Source organism: Schistocerca cancellata, chromosome 2 (assembly GCF_023864275.1).
Source record: "Schistocerca cancellata isolate TAMUIC-IGC-003103 chromosome 2, iqSchCanc2.1, whole genome shotgun sequence".
Classification (NCBI taxonomy): Eukaryota; Metazoa; Arthropoda; class Insecta; order Orthoptera; family Acrididae; genus Schistocerca; species Schistocerca cancellata.
In genome coordinates this window covers 384,748,786-384,769,450 of record NC_064627.1, presented here as the reverse complement: position 1 = coordinate 384,769,450, position 20,665 = coordinate 384,748,786, and the positions used below count along the sequence as shown (strand labels likewise).

Genomic DNA, 20,665 nt, shown 5'->3' with positions numbered 1-20,665 from the left:
ACAATAATTGTCTCATGGAAATAAATGCCCATCAGAAAGCCACATTAGCATTGTTAACACAAATTTTGAGTGGAACATTCAATAAATTAACATAAAATTTGCTAAATTCTGAGGCACAACCAATATGTTAGCTGCAAAGGCTGTGGTACTTGAAAACATACCAACAGAGATGAAAGAAATAAAAAGAAAATATACAACTAGTCACAGAGTATTTAAGCTGCATACATGTCAATCATGATGACAAAATGCAAAGTCACCACTGCATGTAAAGCAGTTCGACGCAAATTATGATTGCTAACAGCAGGACAGCTGGAGAGAGAACCATCTTCCAGAGAGACGTATAAGCCTGCTACTGAAACTAGCATTACCCACACTAATGACTAATATAAATGGTGAAGGATACACAACAGGTGATTTCATTACTTGTCACAACAATATCTAGGTAGATATAACATATGGACTCCGCACGAAGAATCACATATGTTGGTGCCTTATCTGTAGAAGTAACCAACAACACAACATACATGATTAACGAATGAGATGAATTTCCTGTTTGAGTCCATTATCATGATTAATATTTTGTGATTAACACTGTCTAGATAACTTATTAAAATTTCTTTATTTCCTACATCACCTCAGTTACTACCATCATTAGGCATCAAAAAGCTTAGATTTTATAAAAGACTGTTCTTTTAAAAGTTCTAAGCTTTTTGTTACTTGATCATGACAGTAGCCAAAATGTCACAATAAACAAAGAAATGTTAATAAGTGATGTACACAATTATATTCACAAAAGAACATACAGTGGGAATAGAGTATACCTGGTTTTCTGCGTTTAACATTGTTAAAAACTTCGAAACATTACAGGTATTTAGTGAAAGAATTAGGAATGTATACAGAACTACTACTATGAGTAATGTACGCATGGAAGACAGATTAGATTAATACTAGTTCCATGGATCATGAATACGATATTTCGTAATGATGTGGAACGAGTCAAATTTTCCAATACATGACATAATTAAGTTAATTTAACAACATACTTAAGTTAATATAACAACTTTTTCATTTTTTTGTGTTTTTTTATTTTTATTTTTTTTCATTTTTTTATTTTTTTTATTTTTTTAATATTTTTCTTTTTTAAATTTATATCTAAAAATTCCTCAATGGAGTAGGAGGAGTTGCTATTCAGAAATTCTTTTAATTTCTTCTTAAATACTTGTTGGTTATCTGTTAGACTTTTGATACTATTTGGTAAGTGACCAAAGACTTTAGTGCCAGTATAATTCACCCCTTTCTGTGCCAAAGTTAGATTTAATCTTGAATAGTGAAGATCATCCTTTCTCCTAGTATTGTAGTTATGCACATTGCTATTACTTTTGAATTGGGTTTGGTTGTTAATAACAAATTTCATAAGAGAGTATATATACTGAGAAGCTACTGTGAATATCCCTAGATCCTTAAATAAATGTCTGCAGGATGATCTTGGGTGGACTCCAGCTATTATTCTGATTACATGCTTTTGTGCAATAAATACTTTATTCCTCAGTGATGAATTACCCCAAAATATGATGCCATATGAAAGCAATGAGTGAAAATAGGCGTAGTAAGCTAATTTACTAAGATGTTTATCACCAAAATTTGCAATGACCCTTATTGCATAAGTAGCTGAACTCAAACGTTTCAGCAGATCATCAATGTGTTTCTTCCAATTTAATCTCTCATCAATGGACACACCTAAAAATTTGGAATATTCTACCTTAGCTATATGCTTCTGATTAAGGTCTATATTTATTAATGGCATCATACCATTCACAGTATGGAACTGTATGTACTGTGTCTTATCAAAATTCAGTGAGAGTCCGTTTACAAGGAACCACTTAGTAATTTTCTGAAAGACAGTATTGACAATTTCATCAGTTAATTCTTGTTTATCAGGTGTGATTACTATACTTGTATCATCAGCAAAGAGAACTAACTTTGCCTCTTCATAAATATAGAATGGCAAGTCATTAATATATATTGAGAACAACAAAGGACCCAAGACTCACCCTTGTGGAACCCCATTCTTGATAGTTCCCCAGTTTGAGGAATGTGCTGATCTTTGCATATTATGAGAACTACTTATTTCAACTTTCTGCACTCTTCCAGTTAGGTACGAATTAAACCATTTGTGCACTGTCCCACTCATGCCACAATACTTGAGCTTGTCTAGCAGAATTTCATGATTTACACAATCAAAAGCCTTTGAGAGATCATAGCATAAATAAAAAGTTCACACAGTAAGAAACACAAAAATATTATTAAACCAGCTGTAGAGGAACATGGTGGAAGTCGTGTTATTGACATTCAGCATAAAAATGGACAACTAATCTCCGTAAAGTATATATACACGCAATATTACAATAAGCCTTGGAACATTTGGATGGAACAATAAAAACCCACATGCCAATGTGTTTTAACTTTGTGGATCATACAAACAGACTAATATCCTTTGACAAATAATAATCAAAAATTACATCATACACATTAAACCAATTGATGTTTGAGATAATGAGCTTCTAAATACTGTATACAGTCATATTAAAATGGTGAATTTATGTAAACAAGAACTTAATGTAGGTGATTTGGTACATATTTCACCATGCAAGACTGCATTTGAGAAATCATACTTAACGAACTGGTCAACAGACGTGCTTACAGCACCAATGTACAGCAGACGAATCTGAAAAAATACACACATCAAAAAGAGTTTTGCATCACCCCAGTTCACAGAACTCCTGAAGACAGACGTTAACTGTGGATATTGTATCACAACGGAGGAGGTTCAACAGCCGATCAGTTCCAATCATTCCATCAGGAAGGAGGTACACGGCTCCTATTGTCTGTAGGTCAACCATGGGTAGAAGGTCAATACTGCTGTCCAATCGTGTCCACATTGTTACTTCGTGGCAGGAAGGGCTCTCAACAAGGGATGTGTCCAGACGTCTCAGAGAGAAGCAAAGTGACAGTGTTCGGACATGGAGGAGATACAGAGAGACAGGAACTGTTGATGACAACCTCGCTCAGGCTGCCCTGCCCAAGGGCTGCTACTGCAATGGATGTCTCGGGGGAACCTTGACAGCAACACCAACATGTTGGATAACGCCTTTTGTGCAGCCACAGGATATCATGTGACGACTCAAGCTGTGCGCAATAGGCTGCACGATGCGCAACTTCACTCCTGACGTCCATAGCAAGGCCCATCTTTGCAACCACGACACCATGCAGTGCGGTACAGAGGGCCCAATAACATGATGAATGGACTGCTCAGGATTGGCATCACATTCTCTTCACCAATGATTGTTGCATATGCCTTCAACCAGACAATCGTTGGAGACGTGTCTGGAGGCAACCCAGTCAGTCTGAACGCCTTAGACACACTGTCCAGTGTGTGCAGCAAGGTGGAGGTTCCCTGCTGTTTTGGGGTGGCATTACACGGGGCCAACGTATGCCATTGGTGATCATGGAAGGCAGCCGTATTGGCTGCACAGGCTGTACGATATACGAATGCCATCCTCCAACTGATAGTGCAACCATATAGGCAGCATATTGGCGAGGCATTTGTCTTCGCGGATGACAATTCACACCTCCATCGTGCACATGACTTCCTCCAGGATAGCGACATCACTTGACTAGAGTGGCCAGCATGTTCTCCAGATATGAAGCCTATCGAACATGCCTGGGATAGAGTGAAAAGGGCTGTTTATGGAAGACGTGATCCACCACCCACTCTGAGGGATCTACGCCAAATCACTGTTGAGGAGTGGGATAATCTGGACCAACAGTGCCTTGATGAACTTGTGGATAGTATGCCACGACAAATACAGGCATGCATCAATGCAAGAGGACGTGCTTCTGGGTATTAGAGATACTAGTGTGTGCAGCAATCTGGACCACCACCTCTGAAGGTCTCGCTCTCTGTTGTTACAACATGCAACGTGTGGTTTCCACAAGCAATAAAAGGGGCAGAAACGATGTTTATTTTGATCTCTGTTCCAATTTTCTGCACAGGTTCCGGAACTCTAAGAACCAAGGTGATGCAAAACATTTTTTGATGTGTGTACATTTGAAAGGATAGCAATGGTAATGAAATACCAGGAAGTTCCTACACTGAAGAATTATAGAGAAGCATCATAGAGCAAGTGTTTCTCAAAGAGCATGCCATGAGATGTTGAGGGAGCAGTGTGTTTGTTCAATGGCTAGATTTCTCTTTACCACAAAATAGTTGCATGGTTGTCAAAGAGATGGTAAACAACAAGACCTGAGAATCCTCAAACCACAAAGTAGCACAGCAAGCATAACAATCTATGCATCATACCCGTACGTGGTAGTGGCAGCATTATCCACAAACTATCTGTAGAATGAAACTTCCTGGCAGATTAAAACTGTGTGCCCAACCGAGACTCGAACTCGGGACCTTTGCCTTTCGCGGGCAAGTGCTCTACCATCTGAGCTACCGAAGCACGACTCACGCTCGGTACTCACAGCTTTACTTCTGCCAGTATCTCGTCTCCCACCTTCCCAACTTTACAGAAGCTCTCCTGCGAACCTTGCAGAACTAGCACTCCTGAAAGGTGGGAGACGAGATACCGGCAGAAGTAAAGCTGTGAGTACCGGGCGTGCGTCGTGCTTCGGTAGCTCAGATGGTAGAGCACTTGCCCGCAAAAGGCAAAGGTCCCGAGTTCGAGTCTCGGTCGGGCACACAGTTTTAACCTGCCAGGAAGTTTCATATTAGCGCACACTCCACTGCAGAGTGAAAATCTCATTCTGGAAATATCTGTAGAATTACGCATTCCAACATATAACTATTCTGAGCCAGAAGCAAAGCTGTAAAAACGGGAACACATGGTGATAAAGAAATTGATCCTTTGAATGAAGTTTGCAGTGAACCTGATATTGCCTACACAACAAGTAAAGATCAAGCAGAAGTCATGCAGCAAATAGAATTTTAGCTGATAAAGCTATGCAAATATGTGCAAGAAGAGAGAACTGGTATAGGACAATGTATTGCTTCATTTACTGTTGATAAAATAATGTGTCTAACTTTAACTGTACGCAGGATAAAGTTTCTGAAAGTTATGAACACCATTCAGCGAGCACTAAAGAAAAACCCAAAAGGGTTTAAAAAATGTGCATTCAATCATTGTCAGCAGCTGAATGTACCATGAAGCAGAAAAGAATGAGACTGGTTAAAATACCATGGCTTGTACTGACACATCAGACATAAGCTAGAGTCCTCCCATTCATAACCCTGCACTGGCATGACTTTCAGCTATTGGGTCATTAGTTAGAGGAACTGCTGGAGGTGGTAGCCATGTATACGCAAGGTGTGCTTGCTTTGGCCAAAAGTTAATGTGTGCATATCTGCAACTCTACTTGTGACTTTTACAGAGAGCAGCAACCTCTCTTTTCCTTACATTGTTGGTATTCCAACCTGGAGTTTACATTCATAAAACCATCACACACACACACACACACACACACACACACACACACACACACACACACCTTATAGCATTAAATACAGACATACCTCTACCTATGTCACCAACTCCATACCATCCTCTACCTCCCCCCCCCCCCCCCCCTCCGCCACCACCCACCTACCCACACTCAATTCCCATTCCCCACTAATACCTGCTCCCAGTTGCCCTGCCTATAGACAGTGTTTACACACTTGTTTGTCTTTTCACTAATGGAGCTTCTATTGGTGTAAATATACATAAACTTCATAATAACCACATAAAAATGTATTACACCCTGCAATTCCAAACTCTAAGACACAGTGTCTGCTTCTATATGTGGCTGTTGGGAAAAGTATATATACAGGTTGATTTTCCTAAATGGTTATGATGTTTGGTTTTGTGGGGCACTCAACTGCGCAGTCATCAGCACCTGTACAAAGTCCCAATTGTTTTCACAGTCCAAATTTTTTTTACACAATCCAACTGAGCCAATGTCATGAATGATGATGATGATGATGATGATGATAATTGGAATGAAATGATGAGGGCAACACAAACACCAGTCCCACGGCAGAGAAAATCCCTAATCTGGCCAGGAATCGAACCCGGGACCCCCTGATCCAGAGGCAGCAACGCTAGCCACTAGACCACGAGCTGCGGACTTACTAAATGCTGATAACCTCCAGGAAACGGTTCTTAAGGGGATAAGGAGAAAAAGAGGTCATATAGACAAAATGCATTGTGTCTATGCTTCAGGGTATTTATTAAATCATCATTCCTGTACAATACAATGTCATGCACAATATACTGAGATGAGAAAGCCATTACACACAATGTTCGAAGAAGCTCCCATGGCCTTTAAGCAATTGTGCACATGATACAACAGTGACTGATGCAGAAGTTCAAACACGCCACCTTGCAACTGAATGGCATCACACAACTTCTTTCATGTGCCCCCCCCCCCCCCCCCCCAAATAGAAATTTAAATGGTTGATATCTGGCAATTGCACACCAAGAATAGGTTAAGCATAAAACAACTTCTTTCATGTGCCCCCAAGTAGAAATTTAAAGGGTTGAGATCTGGCATGCAGCTGAGTGACCTCCTATGATCCCTCAGCCAGGGCAGAGGTAGTCAAAATGTGTCTGAATAGAATGCAGAAGAAAGGTGGAGTACAGATATGCCCAGTGTGTGAGATATTGTGGAAAGATGCCTGGTCCCACGAGAGAGTCATCAATAATTTCTACCCATACACTGAGGCTGAACTGCATTTATAGTTCACTGATCTCCTGTAGTCCACAGGTGGATGCTGGAAAGGTTGATAATACCACCCATTCTAAAGGTAGCCTCATCTATGGATAAAATGCATGACGGAAATCCTAGTACTGTGGTGGCCTGTGCAATGAACCAGCAACAAAACTGTTGCTATGGAGGCAAGTCCATAGGCAATAAGGCCTACATGCATTTCAAGTGGTACCGATAGTAACAGCCGCCATGGAGAATGTTCCATACGGATGTCTTACATACCCCATGCTGGCAGGCCACCTATATCATGTAAACAACAGGGTGATATTCTACAGTGTTCAACACCTGTTTCTGTAAGGCCTGTGTACATATCACACACACCTGCCTAGAATAGTAACTCATCCTCATAAATGAGCCTGTTTCACTCAAAAAACAAAACACTGCTGCAAACAGTTATGTTGCAGCTGTGTCAGCTGAGATACTTTTACTGGTACAGTTGTGCTGCTGCCCAACCACTGCCATTTGCCTGTCTTTATGCATGCAGAGATCATGTGAGCCTGTTCCTGGTTGGTTTATCAGACCATTGTCTCCCAATGTTGCATTACATGACACATGTTCACACCAGAGTGAGTCAGCAATTTGTGAAGATGCCACTGTCATGGACGAAATTACTACCCTCTTGAGTGTGGTACTAGTGTATACAAAGCTAGTATAGTGGTACGCACAGGACATTCCGATTTGCTTTGTATGTTCTCATGTATGGCTCAAATGGCTCTGAGCACTATGGGACTCAACATCTTTAGAACTACTTAAACCTAACTAACCTAAGGACATCACACACACCCATGCCCGAGGCAGGATTCGAACCTGCAACCGTAGTAGTCCCGTGGTTCCGGACTGCAGCGCCAGAACCGCTAGATCACCGCGGCCGGCGTTCTCATGTATGATTTCAATCATTGAAATCTACATTGTCAAAGATCTTTTACCTCCATCTTCAAGTCTGTGTACCTCCCTTGGAACGTGTTTCCGGCCATATGTCCACATGAGCTGTTTGCTACTAATACTCTCAGGGAGTTTGTCCCCATTTGGCAAAGTCACCCCATATTAACAAACGCACTTCCAATTACGATGGGACAGAATTAAACACTGTAATTTAATCTGTCATTACAATTTTCACCAAAGAGCAACTATCAGAAGCAGTTTCATTTCATTATGACAATTTCTTATCATTTCAAAGAGATTTTGAGAATGAATGACAACATTCAGAGACTGTATCTATCAATTTTTCTCTTCTTCTGTTTACAAGCCTTGATTCGGTAAGCAAATTAAGAATTAAATATTTCTTTAAGGTGTAAGCATTTTGGGTCCTCAGCTGCTGTTGCCAAGGAAACTGTGTTCAAATAATGGCTGAGTCTGCAATAACTTCAGTTACCAGCAAATCAGTGGAATTGGAACAACAGTTTCCTATTTTTTTAAAAAAGAATCTGAGAGAGTCTGGAATGCAACCTGAATTAGATCTTCCATAACAATGTCTTTGCTCACCAAGGGCTTGCCCTGGCATCGTAATTGCAAAGCCTGCGAATTCTCTATGGTTGCAAAATCAAATCGGTGGAAGTGAAGTATGTGGGACTACTGATGGTGCAAAATTATAAAATGATACTGATAACGTATACAATGACTCAAAAAAACATATGAAGGGAGAAAGAACACTCCCTGCATAGTGGGCGTGTTGAGTTGCTGACAGGCATACGAAAAAAAGGATGAAAGCTTTGCTACCTTTCAGATGAAACATTTAACAAGCTACCCTCCCTACCCTCCCCCCCCCCCCCCCTCCCTCTCTCTCTCTCTCTCTCTCTCTCTCTCTCTCTCTCTCTCTCTGCCACTATTGTGCAGGATGAACACACAATGACATGATTGCTTTCACAGGTGGCCCTGCCTCTACTGGGATAGAATACGCCTGTGACAGAATTACAGCAGGATGTGCTGGGTGGGGGAATAGGAGAGGTCTTGCACCAGGATCTGCCACAGGGTTATGACCACTGTGACACGGGTTTGGGAGTGAGAGTGGCATTAGAATAGACCAGGACATTGTGTACATTATGTGGACGGTAGACTAACACTTTTGGAGGGGCAGGAAGGATTGTGTGTATGATGTTGCTCATTTCCAGGCGCGACAGAGTGTCAAAACAGTGGTTAAGGGTATGGTACAGTTGCTCTAGTGTGGAATGATAATGGTGACAAGAGGAGTGCTTCTTTCTAATTGTTTCTTGGGGTAGTGTGAGGATAAAGTGCATAATCCTGTTTGTGGACTAGGTTTGGGGGTTATTGCTTTTCTGTGAAAGTCTTTACAAGACCTTCAGCATATTGGTCAAGGGAATTCTCGTCACTGCAGATACATCGTCCTTTGTGTAGCAGAGTTCTATGAGAACAAGTTTTTGGTGTGGAAGGGATGACAGCTGTCAATAGGTAGAGACTGTTGATAGTGGGCTTGATATGGATAAGTACAACCATAAGAGAGGTGAATGTCACTGTCCAAGAAGGTGGCACAATGGGCTGAGGAGGATGAGGTGAAGCAAATTGGAGGATAGTTGTCGACGTTGTTAGTGTATTGTGGCACTGAGTCCAGGCCATTAAGATCTCATTAATGAACCTGAATCAGACAACAAGTGTTTGGGGGATAAGGAGACGTCCTCTAGACAGCCCTTAAACAGATTGACATAGGAAACTGCCATATGGGCAACCATCGCCATTCTGCGGATTTGTTTGTATCTCTTCCCGTCAAAGCAGTGGTTGTGTGTGAGGTTGTAATTGGTTAGATGTATAAAGAATGATGTAGTGAGTTTGTACCCGGAAGAATGCTGGGAGAGGTAGTGTTCGATGGAAGCAGTTGGGCAGTTCATTGAAAGGGCCATGCAGTCTCCTGAAGACCCACAACATGACCTCTCTGGAATTCATTTGTCATGAACTGCGCTTACAGACACCATCACGCTTGTATACTTTCATATCCAGAAAAGTTACACACAATTTGAGGATAACAATGAAAACAATTATTTATAAAATTATTTAATTGGATAGATTAAAAATCTACTCACCAAGCCGCAGCAGAACACATACACAAAAGACCACTTGATTGGCAAGCTTTTGGAGCCAATGGCTCCTCCTTCAGGCGAAGGGTTGAAGGGGAAGGAAGAAGGGTGAAGGTAAAGGACTGGAGAAGTGTAGGAAAAGGGGTAAATTTTGGGAAAGTTACCCAGAACTGTGGGTCAGGGGAGACTTACTGTACAGGATGAGAGGAAAGATGGATTGTTGGGGACTGCATCAGATGAGATTTGATAATCTGAGAACTTAAAGGTGGAAGACAGGGTAATATGCAAGACAGAGATTACTACTAAAACATCATGCTCGAGTTAATAAGCGTGAGAAGCTAAGTTCATTGTACATAGCAGAAATGAGAGGGGGCAGTGAAAAATAGAGAGGAAATACAATGAAACATGTAGAAAACTAAACGGAATGAAGCTACACTGAAGAAAAGCTGAGATGGAAGAAATTAACATAAATCAAGGCCAGGTGGGTGGCGAGAACTAAGGACATGTTGTAGTACTAGTTCCCACCTGCAGAGTTCTGAGAAACTTGCATCTCGGGGAAGAATCCAGATGACGTGTGTGGTGAAACAGGCACCAAGATCACGAATGTCATACTGCAGTGGTGATGGTCACAGGGGTAGGAGCCATAGGATAAGCAGATGTGTGCAGAAGGGGCATGGCGTCTGACAAGAATATTGCAGACTGGGGTGGCGATAGAAAGCTATTCTAGGTGTGGTGGGCAAGATTTTAGACAGAATGGATCTCATTTCAGGGCATGATTTTAGGAAGGCCTAGCCCTGTCGAAGTAGCTGATTAACACATTCCAGACCAGGATAATACTGAGTCATCAATGGTGAGCTAAAAAGCTCTTTTGTGGAGGGATCAGCAGTACCAGGATTGGATGTGATGGTCTAGGAAATCTGCTTTTTAACTAGGCTGGTGGGGTAATTACGAGCAGTTAAGACTGGGGCGAGACTGGCGGTGTATTGCTGTAAAGAGTCTGCACCTGAACAAATACTTTTGCCTCAGATGCCAAGGCTGTATGGGAGGGAATGTTTGACATAGAAAGGATGGCAGCTGTCAAAATATAAGTACTGTTGTTTGTTGGTATGCTTAATGTGGAGACGGAAGTATGTACCTGGCCTTCAGTGAGGACGAGATCAACATCAAGGAAAGTGGCACGGGATTTGGAATAGGACCATGTGTAATTTAATTGGGAGAAGGTATTCAGAGATTCCATGGAATTTTAGCAGGTCAGGCTCACCATGAGTCCATATGGTAAAGATACCATCAATGTATCTAAACCAAACCACGGGCTGAAGACATGGATCCCAGGAAAGCCCCTTCCAAGCGACCCATGAAAAGGTTGGCATAGGTAGGAGCCATCGTGGTTCCCATGGCCGTACCCCTGATCTCTTTGTATGTCTGCCCCTCAAGGTGAAGTAGTAGTTGGTCAGTATAAAGTTGATTAAGTAGGAAGTATGTCATAGGTTTGGAATCAGGTGGGCACTGACAGGAAATGTTCAGCAGCAGACAGACCATGTATGTGGGGGATGTTGGTATAGAGGGAGGTGGCAACAATGGTGACAAGCACTCCCCTCCTACATCAAAGATACCAACCATTTCCTAGATCGCCTGAAGTCCGTGCCTGTCCCACTCCCACCACACACCTTTTATGTCAATTCTACCCCTTTTCCTCGACCTCTGCAGTCCTTTCCCCTCACCCTTCTTCTTTCCCCATCAACCCTTCTGCCTGAAGAAGGAGCCACTGGCTCTTAAAGCTTTCCAATCACAACAGTCTTTTATGTGTATGTCCTAGCGTCGCATGGTGAGTAGATTCTTTATCTATCCAATTAAATAACATAATCTGAAGAGCTGTTCAATACAGTACTCATTTTCTTTACTTTCTGTTTTATAATAATATGACATTACCCTTATTACTTTCAATACATTAACTTCATTTGTATACTTCTAAAGTGATAATACATGAGTGGTTATTTACCTCTATGTAATGGCAGTAATGTAGAAAAGGCAGCATCGAATAAATAAAAAATTTAAAAGCTATAAGTAAATAAGTTATGTCCAATCTTACAACACATTTCAAATGCTCAAAATTAATGTTAACAGTTTGGTATAGCACAATACATCCCATAATGCTTGGGATACTTAAATCACAACCTATGATGCACAAAAACTGCCTTTTCTTTCAAGTTGCTATAATTTTTTGGCTATCTGACTTCATTTTAATTACAAAAATTTAATTACAAAATCCAGGATGGAATAATGATAATATTATGAAAAGGGTGGATTGTTACTCATCATACGGCAGACAGGCACAACAAAAAGACAATGAAACACATTAACTCTCGGGCAGAAGGCCTTCGTCCGAAATACACACACACACACACACACACACACACACACACACACACACACACACACACGAGACCCCAGCAGCCAGAGACAGTGGTCACATGTGTGTGAGCTGTGTTTGTGTGAATGTGTGTGTGTGTTTTAATAGCCTTTTTGTTCTGCCTATCTGCGACTCAACATCTTCATTTTAGTTGCAGCTTTTAGTCAGATTCAGCATTATAATGTGTGTGTTCAAAGCTGAATTTATTGATGTCAAAAAAGTGCTTCCTATGGGGCCAGCTGGTAGGCCTGTTGATAAAATACCAATACATCAATATTTTTTCCAAAAAATATCGATACATAGTGGTGATATTTTTTTAACCGATATATCAATATCAAGCGCCGATATTTTTATTTTGTATTACATATTTTTCGCAATTTTTGGTTGTTGTTGTTGTTGTTGTGGTCTTCAGTCCTGAGACTGGTTTGATGCAGCTCTCCATGCTACTCTATCCTGTACAAGCTTCTTCATCTCCCAGTACTTACTGCAACATATATCCTTCTGAATCTGCTTAATGTATTCATCTCTTGGTCTCCCTATACAATTTACCCTCCACACTGCCCTCCAATGCTAAATTTGTGATCCCTTGATGCCTCAGAACATGCCCTACCAACCGGGCCTTTCTTCTTGTCAATTTGTGCCACAAACTCCTCTTCTCCCCTATTCTATTCAATACCTCCTCATTAGTACATGATCTACCCATCTAATCTTCAGCATTCTTCTGTAGCACCACATCTCTAAAGCTTCTATTCTCTTCCTGTCCAAACTATTTATCGTCCATGTTTCACTTCCATACATGGCTACACTCCATACAAATACTTTCAGAAACGACTTTCTGACACTTAAATCTATACTAAATGTTAACAAATTCCTCTTCTTCAGAAATGGTTTCCTTGCCATTGCCAGTCTATATTTTATATCCTCTCTACTTCGACCATCATCAGTTATTTTGCTCCCCAAATAGCAAAACTCATTAACTACTTTAAGCGTCTCATTTCCTAATCTAATTCCCTCAGCATCACCTGACTTAATTCGACTACATTCCATTATCCTCGTTTTGCTTTTGTTGATGTTCATCTTATATCATCCTTTCAAGACACTGTCCATTCCGTTCAACTGCTCTTCAAAGTCCTTTGCTGTCTCTGACAGAATTACAATGTCATCGGCGAACCTCGAAGTTTTTGTTTCTTCTCCATGGATTTTAATACCTACTCCGAATATTTCTTTTGTTTCCTTTACTGCTTGCTCAATATACAGATTGAATAACATCGGGGTGAGACTACAACCCTGTCTCACTCCCTTCCCAACCACTGCTTCACTATCATCCCCCTCGACTCTTATAACTGCCATCTGGTTTCTGTACAAATTGTAAATAGCCTTTCGCTCCCTGTATTTTACCCCTGCCACCTTTAGAATTTGAAAGAGAGTATTCCAGTCAACATTGTCAAAAGCTTTCTCTAAGTCTACAAATGCTAGAAACGTAGGTTTGCCTTTCCTTAATCTTTCTTCTAAGATAAGGCGTAAGATCAGTATTGCCTCACGTGTTCCAAATAATCTTTGGCCAAAATGATTTGATGACAAACTTACAACAACACTGGCTGGAAAGGAGAGAATACAGGTCGGCACACACATTATTTTTTTCAAAGACAGTTAGAGAGATGGATTTAACAATGTTGCAAATGTATTACTTTAATGGAGAGTATGTCGAGTAGGTATTTTGCGTACAGGAAGCAATGCCAACTAAATTTGCAATTTTGACGCTCTATGTAAAGTAGTAGAGAAGTTACGACAACTTTCGCGGGAGTTTCAGTAGTTACAGCACTTCTTTCTGTGAGAAAGACATGTGGAGGAGGACTATGGGGCATCAACATCCACAACATCATCTCTAAGTATCCATGGATCCATATACAGACATCAAGCTGCCCATGCTTGCACTGAAATGTCTGAAATATTTGTCTATGAGATAAGCACTGTACGGTGGGGTGATAACATGTAGTATGACATTGTCACTTGCTCAACCAGTGTAAGAGCATAAATAGGCATGAAGGTCATCACCCCTTTGGTTTTCAAGAGTGAATGTAAAGTGCAGAACCTAGGAACATACAACCACCTCTACACTATAGCTCCCACAGGAACTCCCAAGACCAGAGTATGTTAAGTACAGCACACACAGAGGCATTTAAACAGATAGTGTAGCCATGCTCCACACATGAATGGAATGGGAAAAACCCTAATATGTTGCATAGTGGGAAGTATCCAACCCCCACCCCCCCTCTCTCTCTCATGCAATAGAAGTGGTTTGCAGAGTATGGATGTACCTGTGCACATTCACCAACACCTTACAGAAAAATAAAGAGATATACAGGGTGTCTCAGTCAAACCTCCCCGATTTCAAAGACCCAGGGAGAGGAAAAAAAAAAAACACAGTACATACGACAATGAAAAATGCACCACATTATAGAGCATCTCAAAGAACTTATTTCTTTATCATCAATACACGTCAACATGTGAACCATTTGTAGCACGAAGAATATCGAGTCTATATTAAATTTCTTGCCGAGTTCTTTGTAACATTTCCTCTGTTATTGTTGCAATCGCATTAGTGATACAATGTCGCAATGTAGGAATATCGTCCACTATAGTCGCATACACTTGGTCCTTCACGAATCCCCACATGAAGAAATCAAGCGGCGTAATGTCGGGTGAACATGGTGGTAAGGCAATGGTGCCTCTACATACAATCCAACGATTTGGGAATTTCCTATCCAGGAACTTGCGAACAGCCATTGATCAATGCGGCGGAGCTCCATCTTGTTGAAAAATGGTGTGGGGTTGCAAGTCTTGTATCTGAGGGTACACAAACTACTCCAACACACCCAGATACACTGACACATTCACAGTTTGTTCCGCAAAGAAGAACGGCCCAACAATCCTGTCGTGCATTAACCCACACAAGACGTTTAGTTTAGGGCTATAGCGAACATGTTCAATGACAATGTGCGGATTTTGTGAACCCAAATCCGAACATTATGCCTATTAACCCTTTCTGATAGATGAAAGGTTGCCTCATCTGAGAATAAACATCTTTCCAGGAAGCTGGCATCCATATCAATACAGTGCAGCATATCCGCAGCAAATTATTGTCGGCATGGTTTGTTGTTCGGCGTCAGATGTTGCAGAATTTGTACTTTGTAAGCACACATACGAAGATGCTGGTGAACTTCATGATGCAATGTTGATCGAGGTACATCAAGTTGCCTAGATGATTGATGAATTAACTTATGTGGGCTTCTGATAAATGTTTGTCTGATCTCCTCCACTGTCTCTTCTGAAACTCTGTAACATGCACTGCCAGAATGTTTCAGAACATTTGCTGTTGCCAAAAACTTCCTATACCATTCCTGTGGATCACATTCATACAAACAACGATAATTTCTTTGCACAGTAATCAGCGATTTCGTTTCTGCAAATCACGCTACTGCTTGCGCACGCTGCTGTGGAGTCACCATTTTCACTTCATGCGACCACACTGCACACTGGTGACGATACTTGGCACTTCTGAAAAGGGAATATAAATTCTTTGAGATGCTCTACAATGTGGTGCATTTTTCATTGTCGTATCTACTGTGGTTTCTCTCTCCTAGGTCCTTGAAATCAGGGAGGCTTATGTGGGACATCCTGTATAACAGAAACTGCACAGATTCTGAAGGCATGCATATAGTGAATGTCTACGGATTGTGTTCCACGTGGATTCCAATGTTGTTACGAATGATAAACAACATATTCTTCTGAGAACATTACACTTTGGTTAAAATAACTTCACGACTGATGTTTCAGCAAAAGAAGTGATAGGGGTCAGGTGTCTACCAACCACAGTTCTCCTGAGGTCTCCACATGCTTGTCATTTTACTTGTTTGGTAGATATGTGCAGAGTCTTGGAAAGACAGGCAGGTTACATAGGGTGGAAGGGAGACATTCAAAAAGAGTTTACATTTGTAGTTTGAGTACAGGTTATCAAGAGCACCCGGCTGTGACACAACCCTCCCCCTCCCCACCCAGCTCTCAGGGAAAGGAAAATTGATAGTGTAGTCACATGTCTTCATTTTAAGAAAATGATTTAAAAGTCGGTGTTACGAAGGTTTTTAAAAGGTTGTAAATTGAACTTTTTTATGGCTCATCAGGTTGCCCTCCATGGCTTCTTACAAGTCACCGTTCCTCTTTCTAGATATCAAAAATACTATACAACCCACTAGGCCCCCACCTATGAACTATCATATCAGCGTCCTTGCACGTCATACTCACATGCTATCTGGCAACATTGCCTGCCTCCCCCCCCCCCCATGGGCAGACGTACATATGTCAACAACAAAGATATAAGGTAACATTTGTAGTTTTACTTAACTCAACAGGCCATCAGTGATAAGAAAGTCTATTATGCAGAAGGTAGAAGTCAGTATTACTTTAGCACTAACACAATTTATTGTACACAGGTTATGGTTGGTATCATAGATAACAACCTTCTGTTATCATTGACATGTGCATACTCAATTACTGGCATACAATCATAGAGAAACATATTTAAAGATAGGAATTTAATCCCTCAAAACACCCATACGGCTGAAAAAATATGACCACTTAAAATCCTTAAAATTTCATGTACATGAGAGTATAGCCTGGGAATGTATAGGAACACACTGGGTGCACGAGGAGAACGGCGGCACTCCAGTGATAATGTGAATTCATTTAGAGGAATTTGCTGTATTCACTTGGCAAAAATAAGGCAATATGTAAGTACAACAATTCATCTTTAATTACGCAGCAAGAATGTACTGGAATACTCTGAAGCATTGTTTTTTTAATAATCAAAAAAGAACATTCGCCACCATGCAATGCAGTATTGGCAGTTCGACAAAAAAAATTCATTACTTGTGTGTTGCATGTAAACACCACACTTTATTAATATCGCAATTTCTGTTATTACTTCATGTTCCAGGTTGACAGCTTCTTGCCACAAGAATGTAGCATCAAGGACAAGAGTAACTTACAAACACCAAAAATTCTGGGAAGAGCAGCAGAAACATTACAGGGCTGTTAATAGAGTGGCAGTCTATCAGAAATTTTAGTTTCAAATATAATGAAACAGACAACTGGAAAACTCACACTGCAAGGCAAATTCTCACATTTTGTAGAAGCTTAAGCAAGAGGTACTTACATGAACAAAGCCAGAAACAAAAGTTCAAACAGCGTACTGACTTCAGGCAACAAAAAGCACCTATATTGCGAGTATTTGTCTTAAGAGACTGAAGATAGGTTTTCAGGTAATTTCTCAATTACAAGACAGGATACAAAAGTTACCAGCTTCCACGTGTCAGTCTGGCATTTATATTGAGCTTTACAGTATAGATACAAAATAATAACCCAAACACACACACAGTTGTTCACTCCTTCATTTCCTTTCAGTTCTATCCTCATTCATAGTAATTATTCATAGTAGTGATAATAGATTTACATACAAATATCCATCTCCAATCTATCCAGAAATGGATTGTGATAACATGCAATGCTCTCATATGGTTTTTTGTGTAAATGCAGCTAAGCAGTATCATAGATATTAAATGTAGCAGACAAACCAATAATGTAGCAAATGTATAATGCCTATAATGCCTCCAAAACATCAAACACTACAATACTCATCAAATTTAACAAGCAGCAAAATGTTCAAATGGCTCTGAGCACTATGGGACTTAACTTCTGAGGTCATCAGTCCCCTAGAACTTAGAACTACTTAAACCTAACTAACCTAAGGACATCACACACATCCATGCTCAAGGCAGGATTCGAGCCTGCGACCATAGCGGTCGCGCGGTTCCAGACTGCAGCGCCTAGAACCACTCGGCCACCCCGGCCGGCTAACAAACAGCATGCACTTGACACGAAGTGGTGACAATGAAGTTTTATTACTAATAAATCATATGGTGCTTCAAAAGCTAATTGGTGATCAGTGGAGGTGATGATAAATTTTTACAACCATCCTCTACCATTTTTTGGCTGCGTCACTAGGATGTCAAACACAGTAAGGCACATCCCATTTGGTTTACAGCTAAACACGTGAGATCTAAAATTTCTTGTCACATACTTTTTAAAATGAATGTACTGTCACAAATTCAGTTGCCTGGAGTAGTTTCAGTTTATGTCAGAGCAATAGGCCTACCTATTAAAACTATATCCACTTCAGTATCATACGTTGATAGTTGATGATTTCATACCACTTAACAGCTTTAGAGGTATTTCTCAGTTAAAACCAGCCAGAATAAAATGTGCCAAACAAACAGAACCTCTTAAAAGGTAATAAAATTGATAGTATTTGAAATGATTTGTAGACACAATGCTCACATTTTTCCTGGGTTGCACTTTGGTTTGAAACAGTATTTACACTTAAAAAAATCATTTCAATGTCAACATTCGATCTTATTAATTATTTGAACTATACAGTGCTAAATGTTACTTTGTATAAATCATGGCACAGACTAATTCTTTTATTTCAAAAAATACATCACTACAGTTTCATTTATTTCGTGCCACAGGAATCTTTCTAGCTATCTGATTGGAACGGCACTTTATATGAACGTATCAGAATTTTAAGGAAATACGCTACATCTTACCAATATAATGACATTGAGGAAAATGTGTTTTTTTGGATGACAGAGCACTCTTTAGTGTACTATTTACTTTTTGCGTAGGCTAAAAGGAATTCTTTCCAGACTTTGTATTCCACAAAAGCTATGCGTAACTACTAATCTCTCTGTAATCTGATAAAAGCAAGAAGGGGGCAAGGCTTATAACATGTCTTGAACGAAATGTAAATAACAATAACATTGACAGGCAAGTCGTTGCACACATTCGTCTGTGTCGCATTGAACTACTGATATGGGCCATAGAACAGTAAGTATATCAGCTGACTGGTTACTGAGCCTAAAGTGATCAACAAAACAAAAACGGATCTCACCGCACTCAATCGCAAAAGGTGACGCCTTGATGCCCGTATTTTAATTCAATTCATTTTACGAAAAGAGGAATTTTGTAAAAGTAACGAAGCGTCCTCCTGTAATAACAACCATAACACTTCAAGTCTGCATTATTCGAGACATTTGAGCAACGCATTCTACTGTTATTACACCCAGTATTTATAAAGCACGCCGGTAAACAAACACATAACCTCAACGACAGCGTGTTACAAATATAAGCTTTGTACACCGTAACACCTGTTTTTCTATGTTTCTTCTTAGCTATTGACAGTCTTAAAAAATAAAATTAAAAAGAAAAACAAAACTTACAACGTGATTTGCGACAAAAAGCTGTAAAAATATTCCATACAACTGCCATCTACAGTACCAAACGCCAAGCACTCAGACGCGCATACGATATTTCATATTTCCCCCTCTGATGCACGATCAACGAATGTTTCGATTCTTTCACTACATCGACTACACCAAGCGTTATTTCCTTGCGGTTCAAACAAGCCAGCTCAGTTGCAGATGTAAAGCGGATAATAATCAGTGGAGTAAGTTTTGTTGATAAAGGTTAGATAAATTTTCAACAAGTCTTCCACCAATTAGACAGCTTCATTAATGTAACTGCCGAAGAAAATAGGCCGTTTTCCTTCCTGGATTAGATAAGCTCAATTTGTTAATCAATTGTCGATATGATTAACTCCTTTATTTGTAGTCAGTATTTTAATTGAAAATCGTTCGTTGCACTTCTTAATTGTTTTCTTTTGTCAGAACAATCATTTTTGTGGTGTCATTCATTTCTTGCATTGAAGAGCTAAGACAAGCTTAATTAGTCTTGTCTGCCCAACTATATGCATGTCTAATTATCGTTTCTAATTTGATAATAAATACCCGCAAAAATAATTTTTACCACTCAATAATCGCATCTATCATGTTACACACAAGAAAGCTGGTAGTCGTCTTACTACAGGTAAGAGTGTTCGAATAACAACGTTACCGAGTCTGAAACTGCAGAGTTAGATACAGGTGTCCACGACGACGTGTAATAATATGGACACATATAATAACTATGATCTTTCAAGAGACACAGGATTGGAAAAGAAATTTCAATATCTGCATCCATCCTCTTCGAAACTCTGTGAACCAAATGGCAAAGGTTACATTCCAGAGTATCACCTGCTACTGTTTCTTCCCGTCCAGTTCACGTATGAAGCCTGGGGAAGAGAGACAACTTAAATGCCTCTTTGCGCGCTGTATTCTGTCTTATCTTGTCTTCGTCGTCTCTGCGGATGCTTTATATAGGGAGCTGTAGGATATGTCCAGATTCCCTGATTCATACTGGTTCTTCAAACTTTGTAAATAGTCATTCGCGAGAATGAAGCCACTTGGCTTTTTGCATCACTACTATG

General features: G+C 40.2%; 1 protein-coding gene across 1 annotated transcript in view; it reads right to left on the bottom strand.

The window, feature by feature from the left end:
- LOC126154274 (uncharacterized) overlaps nt 1-19,658 on the bottom strand; it is a 108,207-nt gene extending 88,549 nt beyond the window's left edge. Inside the window, exon 1 of the mRNA XM_049916126.1 lies at nt 19,581-19,658. Within this exon, the coding sequence (XP_049772083.1) occupies nt 19,581-19,629 (49 nt within the window). The 5' untranslated portion in view covers nt 19,630-19,658. The remainder of the gene's footprint in view (nt 1-19,580) is intronic.
- Nucleotides 19,659-20,665: the final 1,007 nt, after the last annotated feature.